General features: G+C 45.3%; 1 protein-coding gene across 1 annotated transcript in view; it reads left to right on the forward strand.

The window, feature by feature from the left end:
• Positions 1 to 15,046: 15,046 nt before the first annotated feature.
• The window catches only part of ARHGAP42 (Rho GTPase activating protein 42), a 169,491-nt gene continuing 162,279 nt past the window's right edge, over positions 15,047 to 22,258 (forward strand). Inside the window, exon 1 of the mRNA XM_053385674.1 lies at positions 15,047 to 15,591. Within this exon, the coding sequence (XP_053241649.1) occupies positions 15,438 to 15,591 (154 nt within the window). The 5' untranslated portion in view covers positions 15,047 to 15,437. The remainder of the gene's footprint in view (positions 15,592 to 22,258) is intronic.

Here is a 22,258-nt window from a genome sequence, read left to right on the forward strand (position 1 = left end):
CTTGACAGATGCATTGTTGCCAGAGTTATGAGAGACAGCGGAAGTGCAAATGAGGCCACATTTGGAATCCAATAAACCCTCAGTATTATACTTCAGAAAGCTGTGTGGTGGGCCTGAGGCTTAGAAACTGGGACTTTAATGGAACGGGGCATGTTGTTTTATGCAGTAGCATTATGCTGGTTGATAACTTGCCAAAAGTACGATAGGGGAATATGACAGAGAAGGGACAATTTTACTACTGGGGCAGGGGGCAAAGCATCTATCTTTTTTTTCTTAAGCAGCTAACGGAAAACTCATCTCTAATACTAGATCCTTTATTGTGCCATTTAGCGCTTGTTGGGGAGAAAAGGCCCACTCCCGTTTTCCCCGGGCACTTTGTTAAAGCTGGGAAAGGGAGGCTGGGAAAAGGTTCAGAAACAGACAAGCAAAATGATGGAGATGGGTTGGAGGAACTCCCTTCTGGAGAAAGCTTGCAACGTGTGGGTCTTTTCAGCTTTGAGAAAAGACAAGCGAAGTGAGAAGGCTTGAGAGAGACGCAAATAATTTCTCCCTCTCTCATCATAGTAGAACTGAAGGCCACCTAATGAAGCTGAACGCTGGAAGATCAAGGAAGAAGAAGAGGAGGAGGAGGAGGAGGAGGAGGAGGAGGAGGAGGAGGAGGAGGAGGAGGAATTTGGATTTGATATTATCACTACACTAAGGAGTCTCAAATAGGGACACGGGTGGCACTGTGGTCTAAACCACAGAGCCTAGGACTTGCCGATCAGAAGGTCGGCAGTTCGAATCCCCGCAACGGAGTGAGCTCCTGTTGCTTGGTCCCTGCTCCTGCCAACCTAGCAATTTGAAAGCACGTCAAGTGCAAGTAGATAAATAGGTACCGCTCTGGCGGGGAGGGAAACGGCATTTCTGTGCGCTGCTCTGGTTCGCCAGAAGCGGCTTAGTCATGCTGGCCACATGACCCGGAAGCTGTACGCCGGCTCCCTCGGCCAGTAAAGCGAGATGAGCGCTGCAGCCCCAGAGTTGGCCACAACTGGACCTAATGGTCAGGGGTCCCTTTACCTATAAGGAGTCTCAAAGTGGCTAACAATCTCCTTTCTCTTCCTCCTCCCACAAGAGACTTGATTCTGAGGAGCTGTGGTCACCCAGGGTCGGGTGGGGGGCAAGTTTAGGAGGATGCCACTTCGATCTCTTTGGAGGACAGTTGGGGTGCAAATGCAGTAAATAATCTATGCTCCTTCCTCCCCCCCCCTCTGCCTTATTGTAACACTTAAAACAAAATGACTGCCTTGGTTTCTTCCATCTGTCTAGTTGTTTTAACTGTATCTAGTTTAGAAAATGTTTTGTGGGTCTTTGGACTGCAATAAAGTTTTGATTTGATTTGTAACGCTGCTGCATTGACAGAGCAATTAAATTCATAAATTAAATGGTAACCTTTCGATCCTGATTTTTATTTTATTTTTTTGTCTACTGGCATCTGAGTGATTTGAATTAATTGATGTCAGATTTGTTAAGTTGAATATGTCGTGGGGCTTGCGACAACTGTTCTTGTTTATGAAACAAATGCTTTCCATATGTTTTAAGGAAGATTTAATAATATCGAGTTTGTTAGCTTGCTCCTGTGGATATAAATTTTGGCTTGCATTCATGGTCAAACCTACTCAGAGTAGACCCATTTAAATTAATGGACATAAACTGAGTTGGGTTCAGTAATTCCAACAGGTCTGCTATCGGTTGGACACAGCCCATTATTTTTATGCACCTGGGATAGCTGATGGTGTTTTTGTTACAACTATATATTGCTCCGTATAGTTAAAGCCATGGTTTTCCCAGTAGTGATGTATGGAAGTGAGAGCTGGACCATAAAGAAGGCTGATCGCCGAAGAATTGATGCTTTTGAATTATGGTGCTGGAGGAGACTCTTGAGAGTCCCATGGACTGCAAGAAGATCAAACCTATCCATTCTTAAGGAAATCAGCCCTGAGTGCTCACTGGAAGGACAGATCCTGAAGCTGAGGTTCCAATACTTTGGCCACCTCATGAGAAGAGAAGACTCCCTGGAAAAGACCCTGATGTTGGGAAAGATTGAGGGCACAAGAAGAAGGGGACGACAGAGGACGAGATGGTTGGACAGTGTTCTCGAAGCTACAAACATGAGTTTGACCAAACTGCGGGAGGCAGTGGAAGACAGGAGTGCCTGGCGTGCTCTGGTCCATGGGGTCATGAAGAGTCGGACATGACTAAACGACTAAACAACAACAACATATATCGCTCGCTGAACTTGTGAGTTGCTTTGAACGTAAGGTGGGAAAGTGGCATATGAATAAATCTGTTGACAGGCAGAGAAGAAGCCTCGCCCATCAGTGGGCGGGCTTTGAGCGCATGAACAATGGCAGGAGAAACTGTAGTTTGGAACCATGCCAGAGGTCATTTAAGGGTCTTGCGTTCATCATCAGTTTAACCTTCATAGTGCAGGGACTCCTCCGTTGCTTGTCCATAGCAGAATCCTGCAAGGCTGAGTGAGATAAATATTGCCAGCTCCTTGTCACCATTGCCAAGCGCTGTATCTAAATGATTAAAAAAGGCATCCTGGAAAGGAGCAGAGATTTTGATTAATGCACCCAGGAAACACAAAGCAGTATCAGATGAAGGTCCTCGCCTGCTACCGATTGCACCTGAATGGGTTATCAAGAGGTAACATGATCAATGACAAGCCAACAGTGTTGCTTTTGCTAGCCTGTCAAACCAGTCACATCTTGAGGAATTATAGTCAATGACAATCTTTTTACAGCCATCTAATCAATGTTACATCCCTCTCGGAGAAAGACATTTCAAGATTAACTGTTCCGGCGAAGCTGAATACTTTATTATCAGCAACAGGCAAGCGTTTCGATAATAGCCACGGAATAGCCTGGTTAAGGGATGCACACTTGTTTGGAAAGCATTAACGATTGATTGACTTTGGATTCATTTATTAGATTGCTTTAAAAAAGGAAGAAAATACATTTTTCCACAGTAGGGGTTCCTGGGATTAAGCCAGAAATCTCTAGAGTGAATAATAAGTCCATTGCTTATGAGTGAACATGCTCTGATTGCATTGAAAACCACTTACTTTAAACAAATATCAGGCTCCAGTTTCTCTGAATGCGTATGAGCAAATCCTTACATGCATGGATGGAACGCCCACAATTTCCATTCAACAATGTCTAGCTTTCAAGGGAATGCAAGAAGAGCTATGGTGGATCAGCCCCAATGACTCTCTAGTCATAGAACAGGCATAGGCAAACTCGGCCCTCCAGATGTTTTGGGACACCAACTCCCATCATCCCTGACACACTGGTCCTGTTAGCTAGGGGTGATGGGAGTTGTAGTCCCAAAACATCTGGAGGGCTGAGTTTGCCTATGCCTGTCATAGAACCATAGATTTGTAGAGTTGGAAGGGACCCAGAGGGTCATCTAGTCCAACGCCCTGCAGTGCAGGAATCTCAGCTAAAGCACCCAGGCCTGGTGGCCTCTGCTTAAAAACCTCCAAGGGTCCACAACTTCCCAAGGGAGGCTGTGCCACTGTCAGGCAGCTCTCACTGTCAGAACGTTCTTCCTGATCTTTAGTCAAAATCCCCTTTCTTGTAACTTGAAGCCGTTGGTTCAAGTCCTTACCCTTCAGAGCAGGAGAAAACAAGCTCACTCCTTCTTCCATGTGACAGCCCTTGAGATATTTGAAAATGGCTATCATAACTCCTCTAAGTCTCCTCTTTTCCAGGCTAAGCATACCCAACTCCTTCAACTATTCCTCATAAGGTTTGGTTTCCAGACCCTTGATCATCTTTGCTTGTGCCCTCTTCCATGTGACAGCCCTTGAGATATTTGAAGATGGCTATCCAGCATGCTCTTTTCCACAGTGGCCAACCAGATGCCTGTGTAAACCCCACATGAAAGGGGGAGGGGAAATGGAGGGAGAGAAATGTGAAAATGGGGCTGTAGTACAGTGTCAGGGCATCTACTCTGCAAAACGTTCCCCAGTTCGATCCAATTACTATTATTATTGTTGTTGTTGTTCTTGTTGGTTGCTTGTTTGTTTGTATCCCACCCATCTGACTGGGTTGCCCCACCTAGATAAAGCATTAAACATTTCCCTTTACAGGGCTGCCTTCAGATGTCTTCTAAAAGTCGGATAGTCATTTATTTCCTTCACATCTGGTGGGAGGGTGTTCCACAGGGTGGGTGCCACTACCGAGAAGGCCCTCTGTCTCGTTCCCTGTAACCTCACTTCTCGCAGTGAGGGAACCACCAGAAGGCCCTTGGCACTGGACCTCAGTGCCCGGGCAGAACAAAGGCGGTGGAGTCACTTTACTGGCCAAGGGAGCTGACGTTTGTCCACAGGCAGTTTTTCCAGGTCATGTGGCCAGCATGACTTAAGCCACTTCTGCCGAACCAGAGCAGCGCACGGAAACACTGTTTACCTCCCCTGCGGAGCAGTGCCTATTTATCTACTTGCACTTTGATGTGTTTTTGAACTGCTAGGTTGGCAGGAGCAGGGACTGAGCAACAGGAGCTCACCCCGTCACGGGGATTCGAACCGCCGACCTTCTGATCGGCAAGCCCAAGAGGCTCAGTGGTTTAGACCACAGCGCCACTCAATGTGATAGGGCAGCGAAAAAGGACCAGAGAGGAACAAAGCAGCTGCAAGCTCATCTCTGGGAGCTTTCATGCTTGCCTATTCCTCCTAAGCCATTGCTTGCCTTAGCATTATGGGTGAACCAAGTTTGAAATTTAAATTTCCCAGGGTTTAATTCACTCTCACTGCGTTTAAAGATTCTTTGTGAAGTTGGAGTGTCTTCTCTCTCTCAACACTAGAGGGCATTTCAGGACCGAATCATGCAAACTGAAAAAAACTTTTCAGAAGGAGCGGTTCTAGGCTGAAGCAAGTTTGAGTGAACCTGTTACCTAATCCATTCTAACTTGGGCAAATATTTGAGCCGACTATTTTTAGCCTTATCAAAAACCTGGCTGAACCTTTCACCTAATACATTTCAACTTGAGCAAATGTTTGCACGAACTATTTTTAAACTGTATTTTTAAAAGTGCCACTTTAATAACAGCTCTTTCCCCCTTCTTGCGGGAAATTGTCTGGAAATGTTGACTTTCATTTCTTAAATTGGAAATGTTATGGCTGGAGGAATTGTTTTATTTGCATTGGATGATATAAGGAAGGAAATAATATTCTAGTGCCATTTTATTGAAATCATGTTGGTTTCTTTTTCTTTTTAATGCAGCGAAGCCCCTGTATTCTCACAACGTTTTTACCATTTTATGTCAAACCCTCCTCATTCTGATGAGCAAAGCATGCATGTAAAAATGTCTGTGACATAAAACCTATTATGCAATGTGATCACAGCTGAAACCCATGTACAATAATATTATTTATTTCCTTATCTAATATATTTGCGCATTTTTTGCAACATCAGCCCTGCTGTGTAGGAATCCCTTGCAGACAACAACAGTACATGGAGACAGTCAGCTCATGCATCCATAGCATTGACCAGAGGAGGAATGACCGCTGGGAGGAGTGCAGAGAGAAGAAATAATAATAATAATAATAATAATAATAATAATAATAATAATAATAATAATTTATTTATTATACCCCACCCATCTGGTTGGGTTTCCCCAGCCACTCTGGGTGGCATCCAACAGAACCTTAAAAACACGATAAAATATCAAACATTAAAAACTTCCCTAAACAGGACTGCCTTCAGATGCCCTCTAAAAGTCAGACAGTTGTTTATTTCTTTGGTATCTCTTGGGAGGGCATTCCACAGGGCGGGTGCCACTACCGAGAAGGCCCTCTGCCTGGTTCCCTGGAACTTGGCTTCTCGCAGTGAGGGAACCACCAGAAGGCCCTCAGCGCTGGACCTCAGGCTGAATGATGTAGGTGGAGATGTTCCTTCAGGTCTACTGGGCTGAGGCCGTTTAGGGCTTTAAAGGTCAGCACCAACGCTATGAATTGTGCTCGGAAATGTACTGGGAGCCAATGTAGATCTTTCAGGGAAACTATGGTCAAATGGCCTCAAGATGTCGGACACACCATATACTTAGAGCAATGGGAGAAATTATGGCGGGAAGATATATGATTTACCGCCTCTTATAAGATTGAAAAAAATTTTGTTAAAATGTTCCACAGGTGGTATTTAACACCACTTAAGCTGTCCAAAATCTATAAATTGAAATCCAGCCTCTGTTGGAAATATGGCAAAGAAGCAGGAACAACAATACACATGTGGTGGGGTTGTGAGGAGATTAAGAAATTTTGGGGAGTAATACATGAGGAATTAAAGAAAATGTTGAAAATCCTAATTGTTAAAAAATCAGAGGCATATCTCCTAGGCTTGATAGGGAAAGATATACCACAAATGAAAAAAAGAATTTTTCTATATGCAACTACAGCAGCCAGGGTAGTGATTGCTTCTAAATGGAAATCTCAAATCTTGCCCTCAAAAGAGGAGTGGATTTGCAAATTAAATGAATATTTAGAACTGGCAAAGCTAACCTCAATCATAAGATATCAGTCAAATCAAAAATTTAAAAAGGAATGGAAATGTTTCGAAGATTATATGTTAAAATATTATTCTAAGAAAGATATGCTAATATGCCTGGAATAAAAATGTAAAGTATAACTATGAATTGGAAAAGAGAAGAGATAAAAGAAATACAAAGAATGACACATCTGGAGAATGCAAAGATAAAGGTGGAAATAAAGATTCAAAGAAGTCAAATTGTGGCAGAGGGAAGCTGTGGGTTTGTGGGGGGAGTATTATAAGTATGCAATATTTGTTTTCAATGTCTTTGGATTGTTTTCAATATTTTTTTCTTTCTTTTTTGTTGTTTTTCCTCCCCTGTATTATTTAAACAAAAAATAAAGAAACATGCAAAAAGAAACAGCAAAAAAAAATATCTTTAAAAATGTAGGTCTTTCAGGATGGTCTCAGCGGCCGCTCCCAGTCACCAGTCTAGCTGCCGCATTCTGGATTAGTTGTAGTTTCTGGGTCACCTTCAAAGGTAGCCCCACGTAGAGTGCATTGCAGTAGTCCAAGTGGGAGATAACCAGAGCATGCACTACTCTGGCGAGACAGTCCAATCCCTTGCAATGCAGGAATCCTTACCACAGCAGTCCCTGAGCATAGGACCCCTGTCAAAAAACCATGAGCTACAAGAAAACATGTCTCTCTCAGATCAGTCTCTGGAGCCACAGTGGGTGCTGCAACCTTCTAACAGTTTGACTCCACCCCGCAAAGAAGCACTCCACCATTGTCTCCCAAGACCAAGGGATGCCAACCAACACACAGTTTTAAAAGCGGGTGGTTCTTGCGTCATGGAATAAATTTGATTTGCGGGTCTCCCATCACAGAGAAAGAGTAATCGTTGCTTTCTTTCCTGTGAATCAGAAATAGTTCACCCTGGCCTCTTCGCTTGCTCAGACTGCACAGCTTCCTTGCTCAGTTTTGCTTCATTGCCAAGGTCACCCGTTCCTTTCCTTCTCGGTTCCCATCCTTCATTTCCTGCCTAATTACTGCCCTTGCTTCTTATAATAATAAAACAAGCAATCAAAACAACCAACAGGGGAAAAGGAGCAGTAGGGGGAGCCAGAGAGCACCAAAAGGAAGGGGATTCAAGATGACGGGTAAGACCAGAGTTTTGTCTCAGAGAGTTTGGGAATAAGTGGGAGCAGTTTAAATGGGCCTGAACCAAAGCCAGGGCAGTCAACCACAGAAATTTCACAGGTGATATTTCAGCAATTCCTCATCATGTAAAGCTTCGTTTGTCAAACTCCACCATGTCTGGACCTGTTAAAGTTGCAGAATCCATGCTGGGGAATTTGCAACACTAAACCAGGGCTAATTAAGGAAGCCATCTTGGTGCATAGGAATTGGCGGGGGGGGGGGCAAAATTTGATTCAGTTTGAGTTTAAAGGTGGATCTTCCGAAGCTTCACTTTCCAAAGCAAAGAGCAAACAGGATTCTTCAAATTTGCACTTTTCTGAATTTTTCAGCACAGTTCTTCAACCAACTAAATTGTACCAAAATAAAAATAAAAATGCATGGTCTAGGGAAAGGGTTTACAAACATGCATATATTGGTGAAAACAACAGACAGAAATGCCTTTTATATTAGGGAAGCCAGTTTTGCAAAACTGTGGACATTAGGAAAAACTCCATGCAAAAATGTGTGTATTGAGAGGAAGCCGTACTAAAATGCTGATAAATGTTCGTGAGGACTGTAAAAATAAATCTCAAACTGATGTGGAAAGTGGAGGTGAGACTCGAAAAATGAGAAACAGAAACAAAAATTGACAAATTCATCCATCCCTGTTACTGTGTATAGAGATCTTTCTTCAGTGCTGGAGACTGAAGATGATATCCTTAGACCTGGGCCTGTCCTGTATACCAATCGTGAACTCATTCTCCAAGGCAGTCTCCCATTTACTGGGCAGTAACTGCATTTCCAGTTCTGGTTTTTAATACTTCTTTACAGGATGTTATCCAAAGTGCATATGTCTCATGAACTTTGTTATAAAAACACCACTGTTCATTGTGCTGTTTCACAGACCAGCTTCACACTGATTAGAGTCTTAAGCTGTTCCTAACTCACCTCTAGCCAAGTCTTTGCATAGGGGTAAAGACACATCTGGCCTGTCAGTGCCCCCTGGTGCATAGGCAAACATAAATGAATCTGACACTAATGAAGTCAGGCTGATGTGAACAGCTGGGGGGAAGCGCTGTGAAATGCACCGAGGGAGGGGGCCACTTCGCTTTGTCCTAAGGGAGCACACCCGAAAAGTGGACCCTTGTAAACCCATTCTCCAAGAGTGGGTTCCAAATAGCACTGCCCATCCCTAGGAGGGGGAGGCCTTAAAGCGGGGAAGCAACCCAAAATAGCACGGTGAGGACTGAGTATGGTCAGTCACCATGAAATTGTTAGGATTCTGTTTATGCCACTGTGCAGTTCTTGGAGTCACAAGACTCTGTTTACATTCCAGACTGTTGGCAGTCTCACAGGAGACGGATGTTGATGTTACTGGTTTCCTGTTTCTTTCTTCCGGTTGGTTCTCTGCCTCACAGAGAGCAGATGTATATTCTTTTCTGTCCTGCGCAGTTAGAAATAAAACGTAGCGATGTAGCTCATATTTCTCGTCCTTCTGCTGCTGTTTGTATACTCTGCGTAATGAGAACGTGCCTGAAGTCTCATCAAAGGCGTAGGTCGTTAATCACCATCGGAGATTAACGGAGATTTCGAAGGCTCGACCGGAAGAGCAGATCGGTTGTGCGGAGTTCCGACAAAAATGATGGCAAACTGATGGAACTGGGAGTGGGCATGAAAAACTAAGTGAGAGCAGGAACAAAATGGAGTATTATGCCTGGCTGGTTGGAAGCCCTCAGAGCTGCAACATTGTGCTGCAGATCCCACTTGTCATTTTTCTTATTCTAAAGATATATTGAGCCGGAATTTTTTTTAAAAAAAAATATAGTATTTTTCCGTGTATAACACGCCCCCATGTATAACATGACCCCTATTTTGGGGGACTCCAAATAAAGAAAATGGGGGGAGATTGCCCAGAGTTGTTCAGCTGTTTTTGGGGAGGATTACCCAGAGTTGTTGAGCTTTTTTGGGGGGGGATTGCAAAAAAACCACTCACCTGCCTGATGGATGCTACAAATCGCACGCAAACCAGCAACCCCCAATTGCCCGCTCATTTGCCGCAGCAGCTGCCACTGCTCAATTGCTGCTGACAATCTCCTGTTTGCGACAGCAACCAATCACTGGTCCCCCATATGCACTATCTGTGCGTAAAACGACCCCCAATTTTAAACCTCAAAAAATGGGGGGGGGAGTCTTATACACATTCCTCTTGTCAGTGGAACGTATCTTGTGCAATGTGGGGCTGCAAGTAGTTGCTTTGCCTACTTATAAATGCAGAAGCCTCCTATCATTCTATAAAGGAAGAGGTTAAGTCTGAAAATGAAAGAGCAGTGATTTCCCAATGATCAATGGAGATGTTTGGCCACTGAGGTCAAGTGGATCAAGCTGTCTTTATGACAGATGAGTAAGTGGCAGTACACACAATAGAGGCTCTGTTACAAAACTCACTTGTGAAAAATAACAATCAAATAAGGGCCAGTGGATTCCAGCATCTACATATGTCCTAATGCTCTGGTACTTTGGCTGATGTCACGAGGTCCCTGTCCGATTTTCCACTGCAGGTTCCCGTCAGAAGAAAGCTAAAATCCTCCACAGGCGACTCTCAAAACAGTGAAAGGGAGAGAAACAAAGCCTGGCTCTATTGCACTGCCCTTGAAATGCACATCCGTATCACAATAACGGATGGCTCATCAGAGCCAGAAGAAGAAGAAGAAAACAGATTTTATGACACATTTGCATTGGGTCCCCGGCTCTGTGCATAGCTTTCCCAGGCTGCAAATCCAGCAGGTCTTCCAAAATTAATGCAATCGGATCACCCAAATAACAGGATTCCTGTGTAAATCTTCCTTTTCAATAATATTAGACTTGGCAATAGGCTTGCCGCATACATGTTGTCTAAAAAGCGGAACTGCATCACCTGCCTGCAAAAGAAACCCAAACAGAATGTGAAGGTCTATAGGTTCCCCATCTCTGAGCTAACTTTTTATTTTTAAACAACCCTTAGGGTCTAAGTGCATGTTACCTACCTGCACAATTCTTCAGCCAGTCTTTCCCTCCAGATGTTTTAGCTCTCAGTACTGGCTGGGGCTGTTGGGACTTGTAGTTCAAACAACTGGAGGCCACCAGGCTGGGAAAGACTGCCTTATAATCTTCCTTCTTCTCCCTGCCTGGCATTCATGCAACATATTTAAAGCACCATGATGCCACTTTAAACCGTCGTGCCATTCCCTAAAGAATTCTGGGAGCTGTAGTTTCCTAAGGGTGTCCTCCCAGGGCCATAATTCTCAGAATTTCCTGAGAATTGTAGCTCTGGCATGGGAATTGGGCGTCTTCTTGGAACTCTCAGCATCCTTAACAAACTACAGGCCCCAGAATTCTTTGGGTGGAGCCATGACAGTTTAAAGTGGTATCATAGCGTTTTAAGTGTACGGTGTGGATGTGGCCTTGGGCAATTTTCTATCTGTTGCTAAGAGGAATACTCCCTTTGACTCAGTCTCCATTTTCTTCCTCTTCCCTCCTCCTGAGGTATCAGGCGGCAGACACTAGCCCACCCAAGTCAACCGGTCCATGCCTCAGGGCTAGACCACAACGCTGTTTATTTTTCCACAAACTTGCAGGCTGTTGTTCTTCGGATTTTGAACCCTGAAGTGTGGGGGGGGGGGGAGGGCTGACCTAAACAAATTAATCATCTATTTTCACAGGCTCGGAATGGACGGACCCAAGATGGTTTATAACGAACGTGATATGTTTTGAATCAACATGGAGATGGGTTTGCAGCTCCTAAGGAAATATCTGCAGGCAGCAACTGAAAATAGTGAAGTGGGTGAAAGATGTTAAAACACCAGCGCTCTCTGAACTGGAATAGGAGAAAACGCACAGAATGGGAAAATATGGATGATAACCATTAAACTGCCCGCAGGAGGGCTCTCCCGTTGCTCCCATAATGCAATGAAAACACCGGGATCGAAAAAATAACAAAGCATCGTAAAAGGCAGAGTGTGTGGAGGGAAAGAGTTCAAGCAAAGTTCATTTCTCATTTCCCCCATAAATACTGACTACACTTTTATGGCCAAGTCTATTGAAATATTCAGATTTCCCCCACCCACCCCATCTCGAAAGTGAAGCTTTTTTGGGTTACTGTAAATTTCTCCAGCACCCAATTTTTGGGAGGCTCTGATGAATCATAAAATTAGGGGTGGATATTTTATTTATTTATTTATTAAATTAAATAAATATTTTTAGCAGTCCGTAAGGACTTTTTTTAGTTGGGAAATGAAACTTCCTTGTCCTTTCCTCTGTACCGGGGTGTTCCCCTAGTTCTCCAGATTTAGGGGTCAGGCAAGGGGCACATGGAGTAATAAGGTGAGCCGAAAGTCCTTGTGCTAGTGGAAGAATTCAGTCGGATATTGCCCCATATTTTTATTTTTAGGCCCGCCTTCCCTGCAACTGTTTTACCCCTCCACACGTTATCCTGACAACAACCGTGTGAGGTAGGTTGGGCTAGGACACAGTGACTGGTCCAAGGTCACTCAGTGAACTTTGTGGCTGAGTGAAGATTTAAACTCGGGTCTCTCTCAGGTCCTAGTCTGACACTCTAACCACTACCCCACACTGTCTTTCAGTACAATTATGATCGGGTATATATAACTGTTACCAATCAAGCAGTGGCAGAGGGAAGAAATGTATACTTCCCCCGTCCCTCCCCCCCTGCAGCCATGTGCTTGGAAGGGCTGTGGAAGATTTGGACCCTCTGCCTCGGTTTCCCTACCTCCCTGCCCCCCCCCCACCTAGCAGGGTTGCTTTGCCTAAGTTCCATGAATGGTGATGCCGTTAATTCTTTCCAGAGGAGTGGCACCATTGGTTCTTTGTAGAAAGAACAACCAAGAGTCTCTTGGCACTTTTAAAGACCAGCAAAGTTATGATGGCATCCGCTTTTATAGAAAGCAGTTAGTTTGCTCCGATGGAAGCGTCATTGTGGGGGATTGTAAAAGTGAGGTCAGAGAGAAATAAATATGTAGCTATCCCTGTCTAAAGTTCTCTGCATTGTATTTCCCGGTGACCTCACTTTTTACGATTGCCCCACCCAGAAGCATGCTTGTCAGTGGCGTAGCGTGGGTTGTCAGCACCCGGGGCAAGGCAAGTAAAAAGGTCGGCGGTTCGAATCCCCGCGGCGGGGTGTGCTCCCGTTGCTCGGTCCCAGCGCCTGCCAACCTAGCAGTTCGAAAGCACCCTCGGGTGCAAGTAGATAAATAGGGACCGCGTTTCCGTGTGCTGCGCTGGCCCGCCAGATGCAGCTTTGTCGCGCTGGCCACGTGACCCGGAAGTGTCTCCGGACAGCGCTGGCCCTCGGCCTCTTAAGTGAGATGGGCGCATAACCCTAGAGTCTCTCAAGACTGGCCCGTACAGGCAGGGGTACCTTTACCTTTTAACCCGTGGATTTGCGCCCCCTAACCTGTGGATTTGCGCCCCCTAACCCTAAGCCCCAGATGTTGCGCCCGGTGCGGCCGGCCCCCCCCTGCACCCCCCACGCTACGCCACTGATGCTTGTATAATTGCAACTCAGGATAACACTTCATGCATCTGATTAAAGTGGACTATAGTCCACGAAAGCTTATGCCACAAATAATTCTCTTTGTTGTTGCTAATTACGATAACTTTATCCCCTTCCACACATTGTTACATTTATAGTTTGGATGGTAGGATTAGCTCTAACCCTAACCCTCATAATATTATTTTTCCGTTTCTGTTTGCAATATTTATTGGGCTATATTATTACTGGCCTGCTGTATAAGGATTACTAAGGTAATCAATTTGTATGTTCTGCACATGAAATATTACATATACAGTATATTTAAAATGTTTTCAGATTTCTTTTTTAAAAAGTATTGTTTTACTGACCTGTTTGTCCTACCAGGATCCTCTGAGTGAGGGTGGATTAGAAATCCCACACCCAGGTGTATGTATGCATAGGAAAACTTTTGCAGAATTTACCCATTGTAGAAAAACTCAAGCCCTTTCGTTAGCCAATGGGATAGGCTTAAGACAAAAGTTTGGAAGTTGCTATTTTTATTGGCCAATATATTGAAATTGTATATATACTGCCTGCTTTTGAACTTTACTGGGTTGTATTCAACTAACTTTCCTTCAAAGCGGATCCCTTGAAATTAATGAACCTAAGGTAGTTATGCTCATGAATTTAAAGGAATCTGCTCTGAGTGAAAGTTAATTGAATGCAACTCAGTAAAGTTCAAAAGCATGCATGGCTGTGGGGTTTTTATCCTTTTTTATTGATCTGTACATCCTATTGACTTTTTACAGCTGTATTTTCAAAAATAAGAATATACTGTATGTATATTTTTAAAAGCATACGCAATATACACATGCTAGAGAAATATGCAGCCCACTATAACCTATAGCAGCACCATTTTATCACAAAGATAAAATAAAAGCTATTTTCTTCTATAATTTTAGAGGGAAGCACTAATTTCTGACTGATGGCTCCATTTTCAAATATAAACACACACAGAGAGAGTGTGTGCACGCCCCCACACGCCCAGCTTTATAGCTCAGTCGGGAGAACATGAGAGTCGTAGGTTTGAGCCCCACCTTTGGCAAAAGATTCTCGTACAGTGGTACCTCGGGTTAAGTACTTAATTCGTTCCGGAGGTCCGTACTTAACCTGAAACTGTTCTTAACCTGAAACACCACTTTAGCTAATGGGGCCTCCTGCTGCTGCCGCGCTGCCGGAGCACGATTTCTGTTCTCATCCTGAAGCAAAGTTCTTAACCTGAAGCACTATTTCGGGGTTAGCAGAGTCTGTAACCTGAAGCGTATGTAATGGGAGGTACCACTGTATTTGTAGCGGGTTGGGTTAGATGACCTTTGTGGTCCCTTCCAACGCTACAATTCCGTGATTCTAAAAAGCATGCACTGCAAACCATTATGACATATAGAACGGTATCATTGAAACCTATTGCAAATATAAAATAATACGCTTCTATTTTACTTTTCTGGAGATAGGGAAGCGCTTCATTTTGATGGACTGCTGAGTTTTCAAAAAGTTATATATAAAGCATGCACTACACATATAGCGCCAGAGTTGGTCGACTGTAACCCATTATGACCTAGAACAGCGTCGTTTGAAACCTATCGCAAATGGAAACAAATGCTTTTTCCCCTTTTTCTTTCCCCCTTCCCTTTTTGGAGGTACGGAGGCTCTCTCGTTGGGATGGCCTTCCCAAAAGTACTTTCCCCAAGTCTTGAGCAGGATCCCGCGGGGGCGTGGCCCCGTGGGCGCGGGAGGGGTGGGCGGGTGGCGGCCGCGCGCCCTGATTGGGCCAGACGCGCGAAACCAGAACGCTCTCCTCTCGGTCTCCCCCCTGCGGCGCGTCTCCCTCCCTTGACCTGGGAGGAGAGTTTCCTTGGCCCGGCCGAGGGAGCCTCAGAGAAGGGTTAAGCGCGGCGGGGCTGGCGGGGAAGGCGGCAAAGCCCGGATCTGCCGGAAGAGGAGTGCGGCGGCAGCAGCAGCAGCGGAACGCAGCCATCGCCGCGCCGTGGCTCCAGCGATGCGCCTGGGGCTGCGCCATGTAACCAGCTGACAGTCCCGTTTTTGCGCGCGGCTTGGGCTGGAGAGCGGGCGGCGAGACCCCGCACCCCGGTGCCCGCGGGCTTCGCCGAAGTCCCCCCGACCCTTCGGCCCGGCGTTTCTTCTTCTTCCGCCTCCTCCTCGCACTCTCGGCCGGTGCCATGGGGCTGCCCACCCTGGAGTTCAGCGACTCGTATTTGGATAGCCCGGATTTTCGCGAGAGGCTAAAATGTCACGAGGTGGAGCTGGAGAGGACCAACAAGTTCATCAAGGAGCTCATCAAGGACGGCAGCCTGCTCATCGGGGCGCTCCGGAGTAAGTAACCGCGGGGTAAAGTGCGGGGGAAGCGGGTGCGGGCGGGGCGCGGGGGGAAAATGCCCGGCGGTGGCGCGATCCCCTTTGCGCACAGGGGGCGGGGAAGAAGAACTGTTCTTTTGTTTGAATGGATCCGGCGAAAGCGCGCCCCTGTCGGAAGGCGAAAAAGTTTTCTCGCGGCGCCGTCGTCCCGGGACTGGGACACGTACGTGCTTGGTGGGGAAGGGGCGTAGCTCCGGGCAAGGGCAGCTGCTCGGCATTCAGAAAAGGTCCCGCTGGTGGCATCTCCAGGTGTGCGTCTGTGTGTCCGAGTGGAGAGCCGCTGCTGGTCCGTTTATTGACCCTTATTTATTTATTGTTATTTAATTACTTTATATACCTCCCTTTATCAAAAGATCTCAGGGCGTTGCACAGCGTTAAGAACACATTTTACAGAGCATAATAATAAAAACATTAAAAGCGTAATAAATAAATAAATAAATAGCATGATAGTAAAATAATCATAATAACAATCCCTTCCTCCACAGCTATAAAAGGCCTTAGATTATTTAATGGTCAAGGGCCTGGGTAAAGAGGAGCGTTTTTGCAGGGTGGGGGATAAAATATGTAAAGATGGTGCCAAACGAGCCTCTCTGGAGAGAGCATTCCACAGATGGGGAGCCACCACAGAAAAGGTCCCGTTCTTGTGTTGTCACCCTCCGAACCTGCCAGGACTGGGGACATAGAGAAGGTCATCTACTGGATTTATAATCCACCTTTCCCTCTAAGGAGTTCAAGGTGGCATGCATAGTTCTCCCCTCCTCCTTTAATCCCCACAACTGCCCTGTGACGTAGGTTGGGCTGAAAGGCAGCAACTGGCTCCCAGTGTGTTTTATGGCTGAGTGGGGATTTGAACCCAGCTCCTAGTCTAACAGTCTACAGAACCACTACACCACACTGGCTCTGCTGGCAGATGGGCCAATGGTCGAGCTTAGTAGAAAACAACTTTAGGAGAAGTGTCATAATTCAGTAGCAGAGTGTTTTGCGTTGTGTGGGTAATGTGTCAGGTTCGGTCTGGGACATCTCCATGTTTAGATGGGACATTCCCCAGCCTTAAACTCTGGAGAGCTGCTGCTGGTCAGTGTAGACAACATTGAACTAGATAGAGCAATGGTCTTAGTGTGAGGCAGATTGAGGAAGAAGGGTCATAGTTCTGCAGCAAAGTATTTTGCTTTTGCATGGATAGCCCGTTGGGTTCGATTTGGGGTAGCTCCAGGTAGTGCTGGGAGATACCCCTGCCTGAAGCTGCCAGTCAGTGTAGAAAACATTAAACTAGATGAATTAATGGTTTGATTCAGTAGAAGGCAGCTTCCTATGCTCCTATATGAGTGTGAGACATATCCAGTGACATATTTTTTCCTCTGCTTCAAACTTTCCTTCCTAATTCGTTTTTGATAGCCTAATGATTATACTCGTCTCATTCAGAGTTGCTGTACAGAGTCAAAACAACAATGATGGGTCCCTGCCTCCTAGGAGTTTACAATCTCAAAACTCTTGCAGCTGGATCTTTGTGCATGTTTTCTCAGAAGGCCAACCCATTAAATGGAGCTTCCTTTCTGGTAGACGCCTGTGGGTCTGTAGTTGACCAGTGGGGTTACTCAGAAGTAGGCTGCACTGTAGGGACCCGGGTGGCACTGTGGGTTAAACCACAGAGCCTAGGACTTGCCGATCAGAAGGTCGGCGGTTCAAATCCCCGCGACGGGATGAGCTCCCGTTGCTCAGTCCCTGCTCCTCCCAACCTAGCAGTTTGAAAGCACGCCACTGCAAGTAGATAAATAGGTACCGCTCCGGTGGGAAGGTAAATGGTGTTTCCGTGCACTGCTCTGGTTCACCAGAAGCGGCTTAGTCATGCTGGCCACACGACCTGGAAGCTGTACGCTGGCTCCCTCAGTCAATAAAGTGAGATGAGCGCCACAACCCCAGAGTTGGTCACGACTGGACCTAATGGTCAGGGGTGCCTTTACCTTTACCTAGACTGCACTGTGGTCAATGGGGCTTACTCCCTAGCAAGTGTGTGTTAGCATTGCAGCCTTAATTCCTTTTCCATGCAGTTAGTCAAAGCGGTGTCCAAGATACTAATTTTTTGCAAGTCGCTTTAAGTAAGTATTGTGTCTCTCTTCTGGTATATCACTGTTATAGAAAGAACATGGAATGAATGGGAAGGGTGGAAACCAATTTAAAAAAACAGAACCAGGCAGAATAAATGTGTAAAAACTAAAAACCGCTGGTCGAAACTTGCAAAATACTCCTCCTAAACTTACTGTAAAAGCAGTTGGCAAATGAAGTTCATCCACTTTCTGCATCAGATGTTTGTGTTATTATTTTTACAGGGGTGTGTTTGATCCTGCATGGTTCTGTGACACACATTCTTAGACACACTCCCACTGAATTGGGTGATGCCTCTTGTCTGTAAGAGGGCAGTGTTATGGCGAGATCCTCTGGGATGATGAGCAACTTAGGATGCATGCAGCAGATCTTTGGCTCGGCTATTTAATTCCTGACTCAGCCTGTGGCGTTAAGTCTCCAGACCCGGCTTAGCTCAAGATATGCTGGCACAACTTCCTCATCCAGAGCTCAGCCAGTTGAGCCAAGGATGGTGTAAGTCCCCACAAAAAGGGGGGGGGGTCCTGGGGACGTGGTGGTAGCAGAACCAGAGAGGGTGGGGCCACTACAGTGGTACCTCGGGTTAAGTACTTAATTCGTTCCGAAGGTCCGTTCTTAACCTGAAACTGTTCTTAACCTGAAGCGCCACTTTAGCTAATGGGGCCTCCCGCTGCTGCCGCGCTGGCAGAGCACGATTTCTGTTCTCATCCTGAAGCAAAGTTCTTAACCAGAGGTACTATTTCTGGGTTAGCGGAGTCTGTAACCTGAAGCATATGTAACCCGAGGTACCACTGTATTTCACTGTATTGTTGCCCTTCTGCCAGGCTTAGACAGTGGTACATATCTCTCCCCCAATGGTTTCATACATCATAGAATTGTACAGTTGGAAGGGACCACAATGGTCATCTAGTCCAACCCCCTACAATGCAGGAATCTTTTTGCCCAAAGTGGGGCTTGAACCCACAACCATGAGATTCAGAGTCTCATGCTCCTTATAGAATGAGCGGGTATCTGGAATTGTGAACCAGAGCGCATGACATGATGTGAAAGGATCGTTGTTACTTTGCTTCTGTGTTCCGTTCCTTGAATTCGATTCTGGCTGCGTCTCTTCTTTTTGGTGTAAGTTGACTTCCCATAATTCTCCCCCAGAAATATATTTAGGAAGCTGGGAAAAGAACAGGAACCTCTGTTTTTAACCCTTGCCTAACCCTGTTGCTGGAGGTAATGATTGCAACCCCTGCCACTGAGGTCATTCTTGCTAAATGTTTATGCTTTGTCTCCTCTCCAACTGCTATCTCGAAGGGACAAACTAGCATTAAATGTGGTAATTACTGGGAGGGCAGCAAGCAGGAGAGAGGGAATTTAACCCTTTCGACCCCTGTTGCGGTCTGCTGGAAAAACCCAGTTCTGAAACTATTAATAAGCTTTGGGGAGTAAATTCTCTCATAGGTGCCAATAGGAAGTTTTCTTCCCAATGCAAACAGCACTTCCATAGGAGGAATTTTCCTCAAGACCACATATGGGGAGGAAAGTGTTAAACTTGCTTCTCCACCCACCCACCCACTGATATCTCAGTAATTATCAGCTCCTCCCAGCTGATGCTATTTGCAGTTTTTTTAAAAAAAACAACAACAACTTGCATGTTGTTAATGTTGTGTTTTATTTTTTTTTAAATGAAAAATCTAACCCAGGCTTTCATCAATGGCGAGCACAGCAATAAAAATACGGTATAACAAAAGCAGCGGAAAACCCTTCACATGGCAATAAAAATGAGAGGCAAGAATAATGCAAAATACAGTGGTACCTCAGGTTAAGTACTTACTGGTAATTCGTTCCGGAGGTCTGTTCTTAACCTGAAACTGTTCTTAACCTGAAGCACCACTTTAGCTAATGAGGCCTCCTGCTGCCGCCGCGCCGCCGGAGCACGATTTCTTTTCTTATCCTGAAGCAAAGTTCTTAACCTGAAGCATTATTTCTGGGTTAGCAGAGTCTGTAACCTGAAGCGTATGTAACCCGAGGTACCACTGTAATTGGGCAGATCAAATGAAATGCCTGGGCAGATGCCACTGTCTGAACCCAAGGATCGCTAACCTGCAGCTGCCCTGCAGGTGCTCTTGAACTACAACTCCCAGCAGGCATGACTAGTGGTCATGGAAGCTGGGAGTTGTAGTCCAAGAGAGCGCCAAGTTGGCTACCCCGATGTCTTAACCTGATGGTGGAAATCTGTAGTGTCGGCGGGCACCAGTCAAGCCTCCATGGAGGAGGGCATTCCAGAGTCACCACGGAGAAGGGACATTTAACATCACATCTTGTTGGGCCCTAACCTGACGAAGGACGCTTCCAAGTGACCTGTTGATTGAGCATTCCTCCCGAATGTTTGCACAAAGTTTGCGCCTCAGCTGTTTATTGAGCATTCATTTGTTTGCACAGAGTTAGCAGGAAGGTTATGCAGCCTTTGCGTTCATCCTGATTTGTTTGCAAGCGGGTGAGATGACTTTGCGTCCAGCAGTTGTTATCCTACACTTCCCAGTGCATTTTTCTCTATCGGTTTCCTTGCCATACGAAGTTCTCTTTTGGGGGGTGCGGGGGAGGAAGGAATTCAAGAGCACCAAATATGTTGTAGTTTCTCAAGCTGAACTCCTCAGTAAGTGAGTGAAGGGGAATGGGTTGCTGCATGCCTTGCTGTTGCAGATCTTTCTGGGGAAATTTGTAGGAACTCAAAGCATTGTATGCCAAATATTCAACTGAAGTTTTTCCTTTTTTTATTTTATAAAAGGAGGTGATTGATTGCTTAATGCCAGCAAAATAGCAAGAGTCTGAGTAGTTAAGGTCAAAGAACAATAGAAGCATAGTATAGTATTGTAGAGTTGGAAGGGACTGCAAGGATCATCTTGTCCAACCCCTTGCAAAGCAGGAATCGTTGGGACTCGAACCCGCGACCCTGGAATTAACCACCTCATTCTCTATCAACTGAGCTATCCAGGGGGAATATGCTATAGACAGCTTCTTATTTTAAGATAGTTATGTCTTTATTTAGACAGTTTATATACCACTTAATGGGGACGCGGGTGGCGCTGTGGGTTAAACCACAGAGCCTAGGACTTGCTGATCAGAAGGTCGGCGGTTCAAATCCCCGCGACGGGGTGAGCTCCCGTTGCTTGGTCCCTGCTCCTGCCAACCTAGCAGTTCAAAAGCACGTCAAAGTGCAAGTAGATAAATAGGTACTGCTCCGGTGGGAAGGTAAACAGCGTTTCTGTGCACTGCTCTGGTTCACCAGAAGTGACTTAGTCATGCTGGCCACATGACCTGGAAGCTGTACGCCAGCTCCCTCGGCCAATAAAGCGAGATGAACGCCGCAACCCCAGAGTCGGCCACGACTGGATCTAATGGTCAGGGGTCCCTTTACCTTTACCTTTATACCACTTAATGACAGTTGTCTTAGTGTCAGAAACTGAGATGTGAAAACTAGGACCTAAATGGCACCTTAAGGCTAGGTTATGAACGCAACAACAGAATGTCTAGGCACGCTTTTTTCATAACATGAATACAAAGCTGGAAATGAATGAACTGCAGCTAAAATATGTTCATTTTTCACATGGTCTAGTCCTTCCCCTGCCCACCCCCCTAATATTCTTAAGAGGGTCTCTTCTCCAGTCTTCAGAGAGTAGGTGGAAGTGGGGAGGCAGAAAAAGGTCTTCCTTTTCTTCCACTCTGCATTTTTAATCTGAAATCTTAGGCGCAATACTGCGCCCAGAGCTTAGAAACTGCTCTGAAATTCCCTGTCTCAAAATGCGCCTAGAAGAATGGGAGTTTTGGACGCCGGCTGTACAATTAGGATTGCAGCCTAAATTGCAACCTTCCCTTCCTCCCCACGTCTTTAGAATCAGGTGAGAACACTTCTTGCTTCCTGCGAAGAGTTAAATATTTGCAAGTGGCTTTCATAAGACTTTGTGCCTTGAGGGGTTGGATTAAATAAATATCATATTCTAAAGGTTTCATCACACTGCAACATTGTATCTAGTATAAGGACAGCAATTTTGATAGGTTATTCCAAAGTGTTCTGGTTTGTGGGTGTTTTTTTTTAATCCACAAGCATAAAAATACAGTCATTGAAAACATTTTATCGCATTTTCAAGATGCAGAATTATTATTTTTTGTTGTTAGCCGCCCTGAGCCCGGCTTCGGCTGGGGAGGGCGGGATATAAATAAAATAATAATTATTATTATTATTATTATTATTATTATTATTATTATTAAAAGCATGCAGCCCAGGAGTGTATCCCTAAAAAGCCACGAGAAATAAAAAGCCATTTGCAAAAAGATGGCCTGAATAATTCTAGTAGTTTCCTCCCATCCACTCACCTCTGGTCTGAAACTTCTCTGCCATATTACACTTCAGATATCAACTGCCTCTGTTGTGAGAAAATAGCTCCCAAAAAGGCTGGATTTTGAACATGCCATGTTGATCTCAGTAGCACTTGCTGCTCATAATGAATTTAGGAAAGAGCTGTCAAAACTAACAGGC

Source organism: Podarcis raffonei, chromosome 4, assembly GCF_027172205.1.
Source record: "Podarcis raffonei isolate rPodRaf1 chromosome 4, rPodRaf1.pri, whole genome shotgun sequence".
NCBI classification, from domain to species: Eukaryota; Metazoa; Chordata; class Lepidosauria; order Squamata; family Lacertidae; genus Podarcis; species Podarcis raffonei.